Source organism: Melanostigma gelatinosum (assembly GCF_949748355.1).
Source record: "Melanostigma gelatinosum genome assembly, chromosome: 20".
Classification (NCBI taxonomy): Eukaryota; Metazoa; Chordata; class Actinopteri; order Perciformes; family Zoarcidae; genus Melanostigma; species Melanostigma gelatinosum.
This window is the reverse complement of record NC_136653.1, coordinates 15786727-15805794: the sequence shown is the minus strand read 5'-3', so window position 1 is coordinate 15805794 and position 19068 is coordinate 15786727. Positions and strand designations below refer to the sequence as shown.

The window sequence follows — 19068 nt, the reverse complement described above, 5'->3', positions numbered from 1 at the left end:
TGGCTTTTTTGGCTGGCAGTACAGGTGTGTGTGTGTGTGTGTGAGAGTAAAAATGAGTCAGGTGTCCTTGGTCGCAGCTTATAATTATAATAAAAGATATGTCGGTGGCCCCAGAGAGTGAGTGAAATATGTCCTAAACTGCAGCAGGCTCTGGGAGTGGCTGTCCTGGCTGCCAGAATTCCCAGCATCCTCCTTGGCCCCTCAGACATCACAGATGGTTTCCCGGCACCTGCCAACCACCTGCGAGGGTTAAGTGAACGATAAAGTCTCTGACTTCTTGTTCAGCCTTGGGTTGAGCCTCATCAGGACATATTCAATGTTCCAGGCAAGGTCGATAATGTACACGTGGCGCTTATGTGAGATATTGATGTGGTTATATCATTTTCTAATGAGAAACTCTCCGTCATTCTAATGGAATTGCTTTTCCTTAAATGACCTTAGATGAGCTTTTCCCTTTACATTTTCTCTGATGTCACGCCCCCGAGGGTAGACGCCCATGTTGTTATGTCCCTGACACGCCGCGTAGCTGAGATTTTAACTTAAGGTGAATTGTGTGTGTGTGTGTTAATCCTTGCTTACTTATACAGACACTTGCTGCCCTTAATAGCAGTCTGTGGTAATAAGGCAGGCAGGGGGCATCATTGGAAAATGTTTCTCTGCTACAGTAGCTGTGAATAGAGGCTTTTGAGAGGTTTAGGCAGTTAATTAATTCAAATTCTTGCATGCATTTCTGGAAGTGTTTTTTTATGCAAAACCTCTCCAACATATTGCATTTAATCTGCAATGACAGATTGAGAAAAATCGCTGGGAGATCCGTATGGTTTCAGTTCTTTCAAGTATCTCTGATTTCAAAGAATGATGAGAGTACAGGCCAGTAACTACCAGTATATCTGAAAGCTGTGAACTTACTGCATCCTCCTGGATTCTCCTTGCATACTGTAGTTGTAAATTAGGTCACACTATTTTGGGAGGGGAAGCTCCTGCACATTTACAACACCTGGACTTAGCTCACGTCTAGTGCTGCTGAAGACTAAACTCATTATCTATTCATCTGGAATTTATTTTGATGATTAATTGATCGTTAAGTCAAAAGAATCTTAGGAAATAGTGAAAAATGCACTTTTCCAGAGCTCAAGAGGACGCTTGACAATGTATTATTTCGTCCAGATGTTTAGTTTACAATAACTTAAAGCTCACAAAGCAGTACATCTTCACATTTGAGAGCCTGATCAATTATCTAGAGCTGCAACAATCAGTCATTTACTAAAAGTATATTCATTCACATGTTGTTTTACACATTAGTAAAAGCAGTTTATTAGTTTCATCTTTTCAAATGGGACTCTGTGCCGTTATTTGCAGTCTTCTGTGATCGTAAACTAAATATATATTTTTTATGACAAAACAAGTCATTTGAAGATGTCACCGCGACACATTGGGACACGAGATGAAAAATATAGATCACACAGTGAACAGGTTTAGTTTCTGTGATTTAATACCAAAAGCACACTAAAATAATCTCTGTTGATCCACTAAATCCCACTGAGGCTGTTCTTACTCCGACTGACTAGTTTCCCTTTGCTGAGCTACTGTGATGAGGTTGACATGGCAACAGAGCATCGACACTCAACAGCAAAGTGTCGCACTTCTTCCGAAAGGTGATTTTCTTTTCTTTGTGAAATGATCGTGTACACGAGACAATGTGGCCATTCTTTTTGTCAGGATGCTTCATTACTGCTTCAGTCTCGACGCGTCGAGCGTCCTGCTTTTTTCCCCGCCTGAGGTAATCAGCAGCATCCACTGTGATTGCATTTTAATTAGAAGGCGCCATTTTAATCATCTCAGGCATGGTGGAGGAGAAAGGGGATGTGACGTTATCAATTCTATGTCCCTATTACACACACACACACACACACAATGTCTGACTCACTGTCCTTGATAGGATGCTTCATTTAATGGAAGTTGTAATTAATATTGAGAGCTGACAAGGCCTCCCAGAGAACCTGATGAATCAGCGAGGCAGTGACGTGGAGGTAAAGTTGAATCGAGTGACGCTAATTGCAGTGTGGTGGGATGCTCGGTCAAGAAGGATGCGCGGCTCTTTCTTGAAGTCTTGAAGTCATCTTGCAGCTAAATCAATGTTCTTGGTAAAATGTTAAATTCTAATTGATTTGAAGTTGTGTTTCTTTCCTCTTGTTGCTCTGTTTTTGGTCTCCACCTTCGGGCTGGTGATAGCGGCTATTGTGTCTGTCGGTCCGTCCGTTGATTCTCGTGATCGTCATATCGCAGGAACGTCTGGAGGGAATTTCTTTAAATTTGGCACAAACGTCCACCGTGACTCAATCATGATCTGATAAGATTTTGGAGGTCAGAGTTTACAGACGTCACGAAACACATTTCTGGCAATAACTTGATATGTCTAACAGGGTCAAATGAGGAAGTGATGAGCTTTTGGACAGACATGATATGAAACTGCGTTGCCAGGTTGACAGAGGCATAGAACCGTGAGGTGGTAATGCTAGTTTTTTATATCGCAGCTTACTCTGTCCATAAAAATGAGAATTACAGTGAAGTATGAGTTTTCAGAAAAGCCATTTGTGGTCTTGGTGTTGGAGCAGTAAGTTGTTTCTCTTCAGTTCAGGACGTTCTGCCTTTTAGTTTTGTTCTGGAGAGCTGAGCGACCTTACAGCTCTGTTATGAACCCTCACTCGACATCATCAAATATCCATGTTGCTGGCATATTGAAGCCATTACCTCCAAAAGATGTGATTTCATAAAATGTGTCCTCGACCTCCAAACAAAATGGCTGCATGCAGTGTCTGTATAATCAAGTTATCACGCAGACTAGACTTTAATGACGACTGAAGCCTCTCCTCCTACTCAGCCCGTTCTTTATTCACGGTCACGAGCTGCTCATTGCTGTCCGTCGAGGCCACCGGGCCAAGAGCGTGCATCCAATCACGTCACTCCTACTGATGAGCTGAAGCAGGGAAATATCAAAGATTAAAGACTGGACGAAAAAGTGCTGAGGCTTGACCTAGCTGTTTACAGATTGTCTTTCCGTTGGCAACACTGCAACTCTGTAGTCTGAGCCTATCGAGAGCTTTTTCAACGAACCCAAATGGCTCATTTCTTGGCTGAAGTTCGGATTATTTCCTCGACCTTGTTTTGACCCTGAATGTGATGGAAAATAACACTTCAAGAAGAGTTTTCACCCCACAGAATGTCTTTTTCTGGAAACGTTTGAATGTTGAGGATCACCTGTGGAGCTCGGCGAGCAGAACAATCAGTCCTCTGCTCGCTGCAACTCCCACACGTGAAATATGAACACGGGGAACAGCTACCCATAATGCTCCATGCCATCTGCTCATTTATTAGTCTGGAACATCCAGCCCTGGTCCGAGCGTTACACAATCATTAATATTCATACAGCGTTCATATATGGAAACGTTGGGGTATTAGTGTCAGAGACAGGATAGGAGAAGTCGCACTAATTGATGATTGATGGCTCTGCCATAAGCAGCGAGGCCCTCGGCCAGAGTTAATGCAGTACTAAGCTGGATGCTTCTTTCATGGAGCGGTGAAATATTTAGAATTTGTGACATTAGGCTAATTTGGTTCTGCAATATAGTACATTTTCTGCTCATTTAGTTGTCCATTGTGTATACTGCATTATGCTTCTGGTCTCCATTTATACTCATATCAAGGCATTTGTAATGTTTTCCTTGATGCCATTTAAAGTATACCGTACCTCCTTGACTGGTTTACAATCTCTCTCTTCTTCCATCTTCAGTTGACAGTGATTCATAAGATCAAATTAGGCTGCTGTTAATTTTCGTAAAGGAATAGTTAGACAGTTTGGGATACACACTTATTTGCGTTCTTGCTGTGAGTTACATGCAAAGATCGATACCATTCTCGTACCTGTGTGGTAAATTTCAAGCTACAGCCAGCAGCAGGTTAGTTTAGCTTAGCATAAAGACTGGAAACAAGGGGAAACAGCTAGCCTCCCTCTATCCAAGGGTAACAAAACTACAAATTGTAATTTTTACCTTTTGCACCGATGAAACAAACAAGATAGTAATTAATATCTTTGGAGGTGCTGGGGGGGTTTTGTTACTTTTTGACAAGACTAGGCAGAGAGGGCTAGCTGTTCCCCCCCGAATATCAGCTAGCAGCTAACAGCAGCTGCAGCTTCATGTTTAACTAACAGATGTGAACGTGCTATCAATCTCATATAACTCTCAAAAAGAAAATAAATGAACATACTTTCCAAAATGCCGAATCATTTCAGTCAATTCGTTTTTTGATTCATTAATTATTTATTGTTCAGACCATCAAATATCCTTAAATGGTGAAGACTGTCCATCACTGTGTCCTATTCAAAATGCTTGTTTTGTCCAACTAGTACGAAACAACCCCAAAGTATTCAATCTACATGATATGAAGAAGAGAAAAGCAGCAAATGCTTCCTTTTGAGAAGCTCGAACAAGTTCATTTACGTCATTTACGTTTGAAAAATGACCTAAATGATTCATCGATTCTCAAAATCTTTGTAGATCACCTTTAAGAGCATCTATTAATATGTCTTGTGTCTCACTCTCTCTCTCCTCCAGGTTGCCTGTTTGAAGACGAGCTCTGTTCACCGTATGAGTTCTGCGTCAATGGTAAGTCAGACCCAGAGAGTCATGTATACGCCCACCACACCTCATTCCATCATCGACCCAGCGCAGCACTCCCCGCTATTTTTAATCATTCGGGGCTTTATGGAGAGAAAGATCGTCATCGGAGAGCTTGCTCACAGCATTTTGTACCAGCTCAGTTGAGACATATGAGTCATGTTTAAGTAAAGCATTAAAACATGTGGGAGCCTGCAACAGCAAGAAACAGCACAACATAGATGTTAATCATTTAATTCATCTAACTACCAAAGCTTAGGATCAATACCAGGATGTTTCCCCTTTTATACGTCGAGGTTCACCCGCACCGCAAATTGTCACGACCGCATCTATGAAACCATCTCGTCGCGGAGGATGGATGTGTCTGTGTCAGTTGTTTCCATGACAACGTGTCACCTGATGAATGGAGGGGAAATGTCGGGGCTTTTCACAGCGTGGCAATCAGCAGAATCACACACAGGGAGGGGGGCTTCAGTTTTTAAAAGGGGATTTATGGCATGTCGATATCGAGGATCGTCTTCACGCGAAAGGTTAATGTATTCTCCCGTAGAGGAAGGCTTCTGCACCATATGGTTCTTACGTGCACACTGGAGATCCACATCCATCCCACCGCGTGTTAGGTTTTTAATGATTGCATGCCTGCGCTTTGAGGTTGTTCGTTTTGTTTGCTCGCTTTATTTACTTTCTGCGGATTCGTCACACAATCAATTTCACAAACAAGATGAAGCCAGCGAAGGGAGCTCGTGCTCGTTGGCAGACAATAGAATTACATGCAAAACATGATGTGACCTATAGGAGACAGCGTGGAGTAACAAACAAGACAAGCAATGAAAAACAGGACAAGGAACCGTTTGAATATTAATACATCAATAAGAGAGGAGGATGAAAAAGACCTGAGATTATTATGTTTAGTCTCCCTAGTTACAGTATGTGAGTGACTTGATTTTTTCATTTGTTTGTTACTAACCTCTTGTGTATTTACAGATATCAATTCATTTTCATTATCGATTATTTACTCTAGTAATCAGTCAATGATTTTGTCTATAAGATGTTCAAAAATTGTGAAAAATGCCAAATGTAATATCCCAGAGCTTTATGTGATATCCACAAATTACTTTGTCCAATCAACAGCCCAGAAGCCAAAGATATTCAATTTACTTTTATATCTTTATGGCAAAAATAGTTGCTGATTCCGGATGAATCAATCATTAAATGTTCACCAAAGGGCTTTGCAGAGCGATGCCAACTACAGTCAGATAAATACACAAAAATACACTGTAGCTACATTCAGCGCACAGACATGAGAGCGGTATCTTCTCACCTAACTGTTGTTTAAAGACTGGTTTCAAAGAGACCTGTTGGCGGTGATATCATAAGATCTAATAGTGAGTTTTTAGATTCGCAGCAAGTCAGAGAAGCAAATTTGGAGATCTCTACCCTTATTTCCATATTAAGCCAGTTTAGAAGGAAGGAGGAGGCAGCGCAGAAGGGAAATATAAAAGACTTTAATTACACAGTGTGCATTGGTACAGAGTAGAGTGTGTAGCTTAATAGAGGGAAATTGCTGACACCTCGACAGAAATCCCCCAGAGGCACAGCGGAGGGTCGTGGTGGGTGTGGAAGATCCATATTACCTGAGAATATCCCGCACAGCTGTGACCTGGATGGTCATTTCTTTTCCCCCATCTTTTCATCTTCTCATTGTCTATTTTAGTCCTATATCACGCTCATCATGCTGAAATATAATTACAGGCGCTGTGCTCGATAAAGGCAAATATATACAGGCAAGAATGATTAATGTTCTACGTAATATGCAAGTAATGAGACCTTATTTAGTTGCTTCATAGCCCTCCACATACATTCGAGTTACACTCTGTCACTCTCCGTCGGACTCCTGATGAGCAGCAGCCGCCGCACAGACAGAGGGATGAGTGGGAGTAACTAGGTCTGCCACTTCAACTCTCCCTCTGGTCCCTGAAGGAGTAACCTGGTTTATTCTGGGCGAGGCCGACCGTGCTCTTCCTCACCCGTGCTGTTGCCATGCAAAATGGCTGAAGGGGAGCGCTGCTCTCTGTGCGGTGTCGATCAGCACCAGTTTGTAACCAACTGCCCTCTGGTTCATTCTTTTAGCAGCTGTTGCTTCCGCTCACCTGTTAATCTTTCTATCATCAGGTGGCTCATATGACGTTTGCAAAGATAACGTTGGCTTAACACTCAAGATTTTCCATTTTTGAAACAATGGGGGGTCTGAGTCTGTCTCTCCGTCGCCCCTCTGCGGCCCTCTTCACTGTCATTTTCCATCCATCCACCTCTGACTCGCCTGCTTTGTCCTGCATTTTCTATGGCTAACTTTTACTTTTGCTTTCTGTTTTGTATATATTTTTTAAAACTACTTTGATTAATTGGGAATGCTTTTTAAAGGGTACATGCAGCAGCTTTAACAAATGAGGAGAAAAAGCTCCTTCAATATGTCCTTCTACTGTAGAAGTTATGGTGTCATTCATTTAGTAGGTCAATTACCGTCCTCCATATATCATTACATCTTCAGCTGTCATGTCTCATTTCGGAGCCAACCTCTTCAAATCTTTATTTCCATCTTCAGGGAAATACATTCTCAGGGGTTCCTCTAAAAGGATATGTGATTACCCCGAGACCGGACATTCATTTTGTGTTAATGCAACGCTCCACAGTCTGTGGCTTACCGGTATGATAAGCTAAGCTAAAGTACAGCGGATAAGTGCTACAAGCGTCCCTGTGGGCACCGGTTGTCTCCAAATAAACACTTAACCGACGGCGTTTCATCGATCGGTGGTTATCTTGCCTCCACGTCCGCACTGTATGTTAGATTTAAACGGTTTTAGGTGATACTTCTATTGATCGAAGCTTGCAACTGGTTCAACTGTAGCATAAACACTTTAAAGTAACCGCCACATCATCCCAAACAATCTTCATGGGGCGGAGAAAGAGCGGCAACGCAGTTGGTGCAAAAATCCAAAAAATAATCAAGAAGTGCGAAGTGAAGAAACTGTACAAAAGGTTGAACAAAAGACACAAGCTCTTTGGTGGCAAATATGTGAAAATATAATAGAATTAAAGATACAAATAAAATGTTCCAATATAACTCATTTATATTCCACAGCAAATTGAATATGCAGTCTGTTGTGATGTAGCTCTGAGAGCCTGGTTTATCTTTATTCATTTCTGTATTTACATGTAGATTGCAGGGCATGAATAAATGTAATTATCATGTCAAAGCCACAATGTTCACATAAAAAAAAGAGCTGAATAATCTGTAAGCACTTCACTTCCTGTTCTTTTCTTTATGAGTCTACATCGGGCCGGTCTCGGTGCGTTGATTCGGGCCGATTCATTTTTTCATGACCTGAGTTTCACAGCTAATACACCTGTTCCAATACGTCTTCATTTCTCTCCCGGGTCTGTCTGCTCCTCCTTCCGACATACAGTCTTTTAGAAAATGCTTTGCATTTGCATTGCATTGAGCAACCCTTCATGCACCAGACACATGCTGCGCTCCTCCAACCCTTAAATTAAAATGTTGTTTTTAGCTGTCAGAAAATCGTTTTCCTGCAAACTGTGAACTAAATAAATCAATCAACTATAATGTTTGCCAAACAAGGATTTCTCTGTTGTTATTGTAAAATACCTCTCTGACTTCTATTTTTAACGCACAGAAGTCGTGTGTGTGTGTGTGTGTGTGTGTGGGCGTGTGTGTGTGTGTGTGTGTGTGCATCGGGAATGCACCTGACAACGGTGAACATGTTTAACACCAGCCATGGAAACCAATTAGGAATGCAGTTTCCAGTTTCCGGTGACTTGTTATGTCACCAGCCTTCCCTCATTTCTTACATAATACGTGTTATTGTTTGACTGGGAACAATAAATCCAACCAGACGTGTTTGAGAAAACTCTGTATGACAAAATGACAAAATCTCGTGTTTTTATCTTAATGTCACCCGCGATGCAACCATTAGAGAAGAGGGTCTGTTGGCAAAGAGCAAGGAGACGGTTGACGTCTTGTGATTCAGATGTCTGTGACGATCCGTGCATCTGTAGGTGGGATGTTTGAGATCCTAAAATAACTCCAGAGTGTTGTCTGTGGTAATTCAACACCTCCCACGGGCTTCTTCCTGTACAGAGCTGTCATTTAACGGGTCACAGGAGAAGGGGGGGGGGGGGGGGGGGAGTCAGGAAAACAACCGCTTCTCGTTTAGAATAAGAATTCAATTTAGAGCCTGACATCACGTTATTATCTTTGTAATCATCAGTCGCTGACACTGAACACGGCACTGTAATTACATTATTTCTAGTCGAGGGGGAAAACTGATGCTCGCTGATTTTTACAGATGAAATAAAAAAAAAGAGCAGTTATTAAAGAACATTTTTCTTTTTTTGCTCTTGATGCAAAGGTGAAGCTCCACGTTCCGCTCTTTGAGTCAAAATGCTGAATCGCACAGATGATTAAAAGACATGATTGATCATACATGTGCATGAGGAGATGAGATATTTGCATGTGAAGGATCAGTGTTTGTGTATTCTACGGTCCCCGACGTGTCACCGTGCATCAATGATGTTTGAGGTGTGCTGTCATTGGCCGACATCTTGGGCCTAATTAACGGGATGCTGTGGTGCATGACAAAGTGTTGATTCACATCATTAGACCTAATCACAGTGGCATCCTCACACATGCTCGTACACGTTGCCTGATCGCACACCCACACACAGATGAGATGAGATGGCTCAGATCGGAGCTGCGGGATTCATCTCCAGAGATCATTGGAGAGTTGGACTTTCATTTAGTGAGTTTATCCAAAAACAAGATGGATTCATCTCTCCGACTGAGAGAAGACGACAGCAGTCATTTATATTCCAGGCATTACGTCTGCACGCTGCTGTCTGACCCCCTGAGCCTCAGCATCCCTCTGAGGTCTAGACCAGCCATTGAATTACGGGGCTGATAGGGACTCTGTTGCGTGGATCGCCTAGCAACCTGTATTGAGTGAGGCGGGAGGCCTGCTGATAGGGAGATCACCGGGGGTCCCTGATAAAGTCCTTCCTGTCACAAACGGCTGCTTATCGCGATGCTGTCAGAGTAAAAATGTCAGCTAAATGTCAACCCCTCCCCCCCCCCTCAAAACAGGCCGCTACGGGTACGGACACAATGCAGGTGCACACACCAGTACAGCATTTGATCTCTGGGCAGATGGGCTTCAAATCTCTTTGAAAAGTCTCTTACATCTTTCTCATGTGTGCTTCTCACTTTCAGCTATCCACACATACCCCTCATGAAACAGTTTTCACAGTTTTCCTGTTTCCTTTTCCTGCAGACGGAGTGTTTGGAAGGTGCCAGGAGTTGGCCGCTGCAGACCTGTACACGTACGATATTTCTTCCTCTGCTGTGCAACGCCTCAGGATCCTCCTACAGAAACTGGCTCACAGAGGTAAATACTGCCTGTTTGCCTGTCTGTCTTTGTCCGAGTGTGTGTGCGTGGTCCCCCCCCCCCCCCCCCCCCCTCCTTGTTCAGCAGCCGTTATCAGTCATGTACAGGGCTTACAGCAAATGCTCGTCCACTGCCATTGTGTGACGCAAGCCAAATAAGCCAAGCTGTCTCCTTGGCTAGCGTCGGGCGACACAATTGAGCTAGAACATGTCATTTGACTCATATCGGGCCATTGTTTCGCCATCATCTCCTCTCACTCCTGCAGCCAGTCTCATTGGCTTGTATGCCGGTGGGACATTTATAGCTAATTCTGTGGATGAGTAACTGTGAGGTGTGCAGTGTGCATCACCTTAGCCAGTCACTCCTACTCAATCAATGGCAGCAGCTAATGTGTTTGCTACAACAAGTTACATCTTCAGGGGCGCACCGTGCATCTACGATAAGATGTCTTCATAACAGAAGTAACTAAATTGCTCATTATGAATGCAGCAGGGATTTAAGGGTTCAAGTTCCCCCAACCTTGGAGCCATGCTGGCGTCATGCATCTCCTCAGTTCTGTCACGTTGACGTCGCAGATTTTGTATTCATGTCTTGTCTTGTTGTAGCCACACAACAGCTAGAAATGACTGGAGCCTCCAGGCAGTCTGCTGTTATGGATCCATTGCTATAACTGCAAAAATAAATGACTTTGGCTTGTTTGAAAAGGTATGCTCTGCCCATAAAATGAGTAAAACTAGCTTGTTAGACTCATGTTTACACGGGCCTGTAATTTCTTGCTAATTTCCTTAGAAGTTTCCTGGAAAGAAATAAGTAATTTGGTACTAATCATATGAAATATAGAGACACATAGAGCTAAGTGTTTGATCATAAATAAATGATGGATGACCAGTTACTCAGGATTAAATGCAGCAGTTCTTCCAAGAAAATTCCTCGAAACTAAAAGACAAGAGAAAACTTGTCAGGAAAGTAATAATTCATTCAGGAAAATACAGACCAACTTGTGTTTAAAAAAAATATATATATATATATTTTCTCCCCACATTTGGCAGCCTGTAAGTACAGTTATACACCACCAGGGGGCAGTAGGAACCTTTGACACAGACCGTGACCACACGCATCAGCCCTCTAAATATAATTGGCTTTGCAGGCCATTCTGAGCTTAATATCTTTTAACAGGCGTGAACCAATGTTGAAAATCATTAAGAGCAAGCAGTTGGTTGGAGAAAATCAAAAAGAAAATGAAGTGATGAATATTAGGCAAGGCGAGACCACACATTTATTCTAATTACTGCTTAGAAATAAACAAATGAGAGTGAGGAGGATCAGAAGAGATCCGGTGTGTCATTTTCCCCTGCTCCGGTTTTAAATAGGCGCTCAAATGCGTTGGATGCTTTTCTTCACGACTCTGACCTTGTGTTGTGTAGACGCCCATTTACAGACGCCGCAGACATGACATCATCACTTTGACTCGTTTCCCCCCATTTTCTGCCTTGTAGTCACACAGAGACAGAGCATTATCTTTGGATGAATCCACAATGCACCGTTAATACTCGGTGGCTATTCTTATCAGCTCAACAGCTATTGAAGTGTCGTCTTTGAGACGTGGGGTGCACATTTATTTTTCTTCTTTTCTTCTCCAGCTCAGACAGGGTTACTGAGACCATTGTACTGTAACCTAAATTGAAGAGATAAAGGGGAGAAAAAAAATATTGAGGAGCATTAATGGAATCGATTTACAATCCTCTTAATCTTTCATCAGAGACGCAGGTAGACATCGCACAATCTCTGCTCACTGCACAACACCAATGTCATTCAGATCAATAGAAATGGACCCTTGTACAAAAGGGCGTGGGTTGTCTGGCTGTGTCCCTGCAGGACACAATGTCTGGTATTCCATTTTCATCAATACCTTTTGAATGCAAGGCCCCTGTCACCCGACTGCAAATTACTTTTATATTACACAGCACGTAAAGCCAAGCAGCGTTAGTATTCACCGTGTGCAGCTCGTCTGTACACATTTCTCAGCTGCTGTCATATTGCTGTGGAGTCATTGTGGCTCTGCTAAATGTGTGTGCGTGCAGACTGGGATTGTGTGACGATACACACGAGAGCTAATTCAAGTAATGTACTAATTTGATGTCCAATACAAAAGGATGGAGCATTTCATTGAAAACACCGCGCCTGAACACCAAATGTCCAATCGTAGCATGGAAACCATATCTAGACAGGGCAGGTCTGTCTAGCTGTGGATTTTGCCACATATTGGGGGTTGTAGTAAACAAGAGCAACAATCTGTAGTCATCCCGAACTCCTGACTGCAAATTAGTTTTTCCCTATAGATGGCGAAGGCACGACCCGCCCTACTTGGTGCCGTCGTTGGTTGGGTTGATGTGTGTGGCGGGTCATGTCTTCGCCAGAGGAGAAAAACGTATTCGCCACCCGACTAACTAGCCCACTAGCTACATACAGTAGAAAGCCAGTTTAGCGTTATTTACAAAAACAAGGGGCATGGCATTAGTTCTGTACAATATCTTTTGGGTTTACAGGTTCTGATACTTGCTCATGACTACAACATCCACCTTGATGACACTCCTACACTGCAGGGTGCTTTTTCTAATTGCTAGTCAAAATAACCCATAACATTTAATTCAAGACACAATCACCCAACAATTAAAGTGAATTTTCACTCGTTCCATTGACAGATCTTTTATTTATTACAAGCAAAAACACCTTGTTATTCATTGTTTTTCGTTTTTTTAGGTGCCCTGTCTTCCAGTGTATTTGTATTTAATTTGGAGACGTTCACATTCCAACAACCTCTCCCAAACGTATGTTAGCTAATGTTCATTTTCCAAATTCATCGGTTATTCCTCATCCTCCAGTCCGTATCTCTTGTAAAAGTATTGTGAAAATGAATAAGAACAATAAGGATTAAGCAACTGCGTTTTAGCGTTAGCATTGGCTTGTAGGGCTTAGCCAGCGGTCAGTTGGACAAAAAAAAAGGTTGATTCTACGTTTTCTTTACAATAGTTCACGTCGTATTTTTCAGTTCCTGGTCAGTATTTATCCTGTCGGGCTCCATACTCTCAACGTCAGAAAGAATCACGTCAGAATGTAACCCTGGCGTTCATGATGCACCACGGTAAACTACACTAACCTGCAGTCGATTGACTTCCTGACCCTGTGCGGAGCGGTGGATACTCTCATCGCACTGACAAGTGAAGTAAGATGATGTACTGTGACATTTACATTATAGCTCCATCGACGGGAGGCATCAGTCAGGGACAATCAGCGACCATAAACTGACATTATGTCACATTATATACACTGAAGTACGACATTCTTCCTGCACAAAAATGTCTTTTTTGACAGACAATCGACAAAAACCTATTGTTGGTCGTCCTCATAGTCTGTTCCTTGACAACCTTGCTAGATGGTACTGGAGAGATAAAAAAAAAAACATCACCCACTAACATGCCATGCTGAAAACTCGAGTTGTTATGAGGAAAACAAGAGTGCTTTTATTGAACCGTTCAGTGTGAGGCCGCGTCTGTGAAGGTGGACGGATCATTTCAAAGAAGTTTGTGAATTTGGATTGACACATTTCCTTTGGACTAATTCGGTAGAACTCGCTGCGAAATTATTCACGCTCTTCTCCATTAATTCCTTTACAGTCAGTGTGGTGGACAGAAGTAAAGGAAAGGGGAATATGAATATTTAGGAAGCCCCTCTCTCTCTATCTCTCTCTCTCTCTCTCTCTCTCTCTCTCTCTCTCTCTCTCTCTCTCTCTCTCTCTCTCTCTCTCTCTCTCTCTCTCTCTCTGTCACACAGAAAAGAGACAGGAGGCCAACAGAAATATCTCGCTTGTTTAAAAGCTGTTGCGCTAATGGCAAGGCGTTAATTAACTGAGGCATTTGCCTGAGACGGAATACTATCCGTAACAGGCAAAAAGGTGTCACAGTCAATGAGGCCAGCTTCATCCTGTTGTGGCGCCCGTCGCACATTCACCATCAACCCATTTAACCGGCTGCAGTTAACCGCAGGTACCATATGGATCCTTTAGGGCTGCAGCCAGAGCTGATTTGCCCATCCCCACTGATGATAGCATAAATGATCATCACCGCGCTAATATACAACAAGTATACACCACATCGGTTAAGCCATGGGTAGTTAACTGTCATTGTTGTACGGATGGATGGCTCGGCTGCGTTCCAGAACAGCGGCAACATACGCTGCTTTGTGCTCCATCCAGCGCTGCCAGGAATGACTGGAGGCATCTGTAGCTGCTCTGCATCGCTCAGATCCTCATCTGGTGCTTATGAATATCTATGAGAATACCCAGAGTCTATGGGTGAGAAACCAGGATGATGAAGACGTTCAGCCATTGATGCTTTCATTTTTTTTGTATTCTTTAAAACCCAGGCTGAATATTTATTGCCATTAAACAAGTCCACATCATTAAGAGCAGCATTGTTTCTTTCGATGAGTGCGGTAAAAAGTTGGGCAGCTGGGAATGTAAGCAGTCCACGCAACATAATGACTTCTTTCTCATTAAAAAAAAAATGCTTCTGCGTTGAAATGAAGTGTCATCAGTGGACATCTTGGCTCCTCAGACAAAAGTGTGATGTCTGTGGTATGTCTATGCTCTTTGCCGATGGAATGCTGTGCCTCTTGGCTCATTGGGAAAGAAGCCATGTTTTGGGGATCTTTTTTGCTTGGGTAGCTCCATCTGGTCCTGGCACCAGTGCGCTTTTCCCCTGCCCAGGAGTTCTGCATTCCAACTATGTGTTGGCAATTAGCAGAGATGTTGGCGGGGCATCAGGCCGCAGTGTGACATTCTCCCTGGGCTTGTTGACTGGCTGTGGTGTGTGTGTGTGTGTGTGAGTGCACATATCTGTGTATATACATGTGTCCGTACATGTGTGCATGAGTTTGAATGTGTAGTCGCGGCTTACTTTAAGTGTGTCGTCATTGTAGACCTCTTTTGCTCGACCATTCAGATTCATCCTTGCTGTTTTGTTTGTCTTGTAAAGATCATAATACTATAAACAATTACTTCAACGTAGAGAACTGAAACACTGTACAGTCACCATTTAAATGAATACTGAGTCAAAGAAACAATATTTCCTCGTCTTTTTGTTCCATTACTTAGACTGTTTAGAGTCAATTTCCCTCTCAGTATTTTTGAAATATTGTCTACATCGTAGTCTTAGGGTAAACGTCACTTTTTTCAGTTTATCGCATTTTGTTGGAGCCTGCCGTTGTTTCCATGTGATCTTCCAACAGCGAGAACTCTGCATCATATGCTGCTTATTTCGATTTGGAATTTCAGGGGGAATATCTGTCTTTGTTTCCAGGTTTGACATGGCAGGACGACATCACCCAGCAGGTCATCTCCAGAGAGCTCTCCAAGCTGAGGACCGTTCCTCTCCGCCACCAGGCCTCAGCTCCGAGCCCCCTGGCCGCCTACAGCAGCTCCAGAGATGTGAAACTGAGCAGAAACCTTCAACAGTACCTGGCGGGCCTGGGCTTCCTGCCGCAGTCTGAGGTCGACGGAAAACCAGGAATTCAACGACTGGGAGCCAACGTTCAGGTAAGAGTCTCACACGCTGTGGGCTTGTAGCAGTTGCTGACTTTGGAGTGGATTGGACAGGTGTGACAAGTGCACAAAATCATGCAGGTTAACAGCAGAAGAGGGGAAGTGCCATGTTAAATAGAGTTCAGAAAAACCTTTAAAATATTTACTGTGTTTTAATGTGATGTAATGGCTAGAAATATAGCATTTAGGTCCAGGGTTAAGGCAAGAAATGTTTATGGACGGGGTCAACAAACAAAGTTTTCCTCAACTAAATTATGGAAGGGCCTCTTCCTTTAGAAAACGAGTCATTATGTCTTTTGCCGAGGTCGCCCTCTTGTCCCCGCACCGCTTTTGTTCCTCGCTTTCTGTCTTCTCCTCCCTCTCCCACTGAGCAGAGACCTTTTTACACAAAGATCTTCCGTCACCTCTTTACATTATTCACTCCTCATATTTAGGGCGGAACCCCGGCTTTGTGTGAAATGTGCTCTTCGTCCTTCGCGGCCGAGCCGCTTCCTGCTGCTGTGTCAGCGCAGTCATGATGCAAAGTTGAAGAGTTCAGGACCTTCCTTATTGATGAGGCGAGGTCCTTTGTTGGGTAGTGTGATGGAAAAATGCAAACATGGTTAGCATGAATGGCAGAGCACCCCCGTCTCGCTGTGCTAATGCCATTATGGCCTCTCAGTACGCCGGGCTCGGAAAGAATGACATTTTCCTCGATATACATTTGAAGGACAGAAAATGGCACCGAGGGAGATAGCTAGTATTAGTGCTGCAGCGACATGGATGATAATGCTGCTCAGTGGATCGGATATATTGTGTGCTCAATTGAAGCGTGGGCCCTTATGATTCAGACAAAAGGAATGATTTCTCTTTTTCACAAAGAGCAGAACAAAATCACACATTTTAGTGCCAGGGTTATTACCAAAAATTGCGAAACGGCCTCTAGATACCTGTGTAGCAGTGCATTGTGATGTGAACACATTATTCATCATGTGTCAAATATAAACTCATATGGCTAAATCTGATATCAGATACCTCATAGTTTCTTCCTTTTAGATAAGGGATGGCTGCTACTTCTCTGACAGAAGGGATATGCTTTTTAAGTTTGTTGTGGAAATGCATGAAATTACTCTTTGAGTGACACTATCTCATCTATGATTTCCATAATGCAATTTCCAAGGGCAGTTGTCTTTGATCTAGAATCCCTATTCATATCCTGTCCTGTCTAGTTGAGGTATATAGACATTGTGACACATGCGAAAAAAAAGTTATTACAATTCGTGAATGTGTTGTTGTTGTGGAGACATTTATGTCCGAACCACAAATGTAAAGCTATGGTGGCGCTGGAGCAAAAGTCAAGGGGTCCCTGAAGTCATTAGGATTCATCTTCTGAATGTACGAACAACATTTAATGGAAATCCATCCAATAGTCGTGGAGATATTTTAGTCTGGACCAAAGTGGCATATCAGTCATCCCCAGAGCCACACAACAAGCATGGCCAACTGATGTTTGACGTATTAACAATGCTCTGAACTCTAAAGTGGCATTTTGTGTTGTAGAATGAAGACGTCAAGTCAGAAGGTCACTTAGAGCCCAGCCGGTTGAAACCCCGGCAGGGCTGGAAGGAGACGACTATCTACAGCCATCAGAAAGGAGCTGGCCAACCTCCAGTCACAAAAGTCTTCACCCAGAGCGGAGACGGCAGACACCCCAAGCTCAGTGCAACCTACTCCAACCGGGACCCAGGAGGCAACAAACTGCTCAGCAGCCATCTGGAGCAGCTTCTCGCCGAGGCACCGAGCACTCAACAGGGCGCCCCGGGTGTCAAGTCTGCATGGCCCAAAGGAAAGCTCCACTACCTCAGCTACATCCGTCCAGCTTTGAATGACCATGCAGAACCGCAGTCTCACGTGGCTTTTGGCTCCAAAACCCAAGGGCCGAATCTAGACCGACTTCTGCTCAAGGCTGGCTCAAACCGACTCACCGCCAAAGAGCCTCATAGTGTCATGGACGGTATTTTACACTCTGGCGTTTATATTTGCACCACAATATTCCTATTTTTTGGTTTGTTTGCCTTGTGCTTTACATTTAGACTTCTTCATTCTTCCCTTTTTTTTCTGTCCAGAGCGATTCATCCAGAATATGGCGAACCAGTTGGGAAGGCACAGAATCAACATGGAGGCGTTGATGGGCAAAGACCTGGACCAGCTGGCTGGGGTCATCACAGGGGCTCTGCAGGAGGTGGATGAGGAGCGGCCTGTGGTTGGGACCCAGCCAGGACCAGGATCTGCTGACTCCAAGGGGGGCATGGAGCGTAACAGGGAGCCACTGGCAGCCGTGCAGCAGAATCAAGACCAGGTCCCGAAATCAGACAAAGGGCAAGATCTAAACCAGGAAGACACACTGAGAATGAAACAGCAAGGTGAGTGTTTCTTCTGTTGACAAAGAGAGTAAAAGCTGGCAACACTTGGAGTACTAGTGTCTTTATTTTCTGCCATATATAATAAGTTTCTAAATACGTTAACAATGCTTCGTTTGTATAATCCTCATAGAAAGCGCTGCCAAATGTATTTTTGAGTCTTTCATTTTGAGTCATGAATGTTTTTTCTTTGCTAAATACAAAAGAGAACTTTTTCCACACAATCTGCTCTCGTAAATTGTGTTTGTTTCCAGGCCAACAAAGAGACGGCGCAGACAAAGAGCCTGTTGACAAGGTGAATTTAAAATGACTCTGCTCAACCAACAAATAGATTTCTCAGGGAGCGAGACATGTCCAGACTTACACTTTCGTCACCTATGAATACTTCAAATAGGGATGATTTGAAAGTTCTGCAGACTGGCATTTACTGTTGAATTATTAGAACTTGAAAGCAACTACAGGATCTTCTAAAATTCCTTGAGTGTGTGGAAGTTTGAGTCTGTTCCACAGCGAGGAGGCCAGAGCACGTGTCCCGCTGCTGTTCACAGTGGACACGCTGCAACAATAAATCTACCAAAACCGGTTCACAATTAAAAGGAATTTAATTCCACTGATGCAAGTACGATTACAGTTATTCAATGGGTACATTACTCCTATGAAATATTACAATATTAACCCACTTTGGGAAAAACTACCTCTGGTCCCAGGACACAGCCGTCCCAGGCAACCGCACGCTAAAAGAGGCAGAAAAACACTTTCTAGATCCCGCCCTCATATCCGTTCGAAACCCCTCCCCTTCCGTTTATCCCAATTCCTATTGGCTAACTTCCAGGAGCGTATTCGCCTGTCTGCCTTTCTGTCCCTGAGTTTACGAACACATTCAATAACTGTCAGTTATGGTTTAATCCCTCTATGATAAACATTCCATATAATAG

At 43.3% G+C, this 19068-nt stretch overlaps 1 protein-coding gene across 1 annotated transcript in view; it reads left to right on the top strand.

Annotated features, from left to right (window-relative positions):
• Nucleotides 1-19068, top strand: part of ptprn2 (protein tyrosine phosphatase receptor type N2) — a 105280-nt gene that overhangs the window by 7817 nt on the left and 78395 nt on the right. The window contains exons 2-7 of the mRNA XM_079292535.1: nt 4614-4664; nt 10022-10135; nt 15493-15728; nt 17274-17727; nt 17840-18136; nt 18388-18428. Coding sequence (XP_079148661.1) covers nt 4614-4664; nt 10022-10135; nt 15493-15728; nt 17274-17727; nt 17840-18136; nt 18388-18428 — 1193 coding nt within the window. The remainder of the gene's footprint in view (nt 1-4613; nt 4665-10021; nt 10136-15492; nt 15729-17273; nt 17728-17839; nt 18137-18387; nt 18429-19068) is intronic.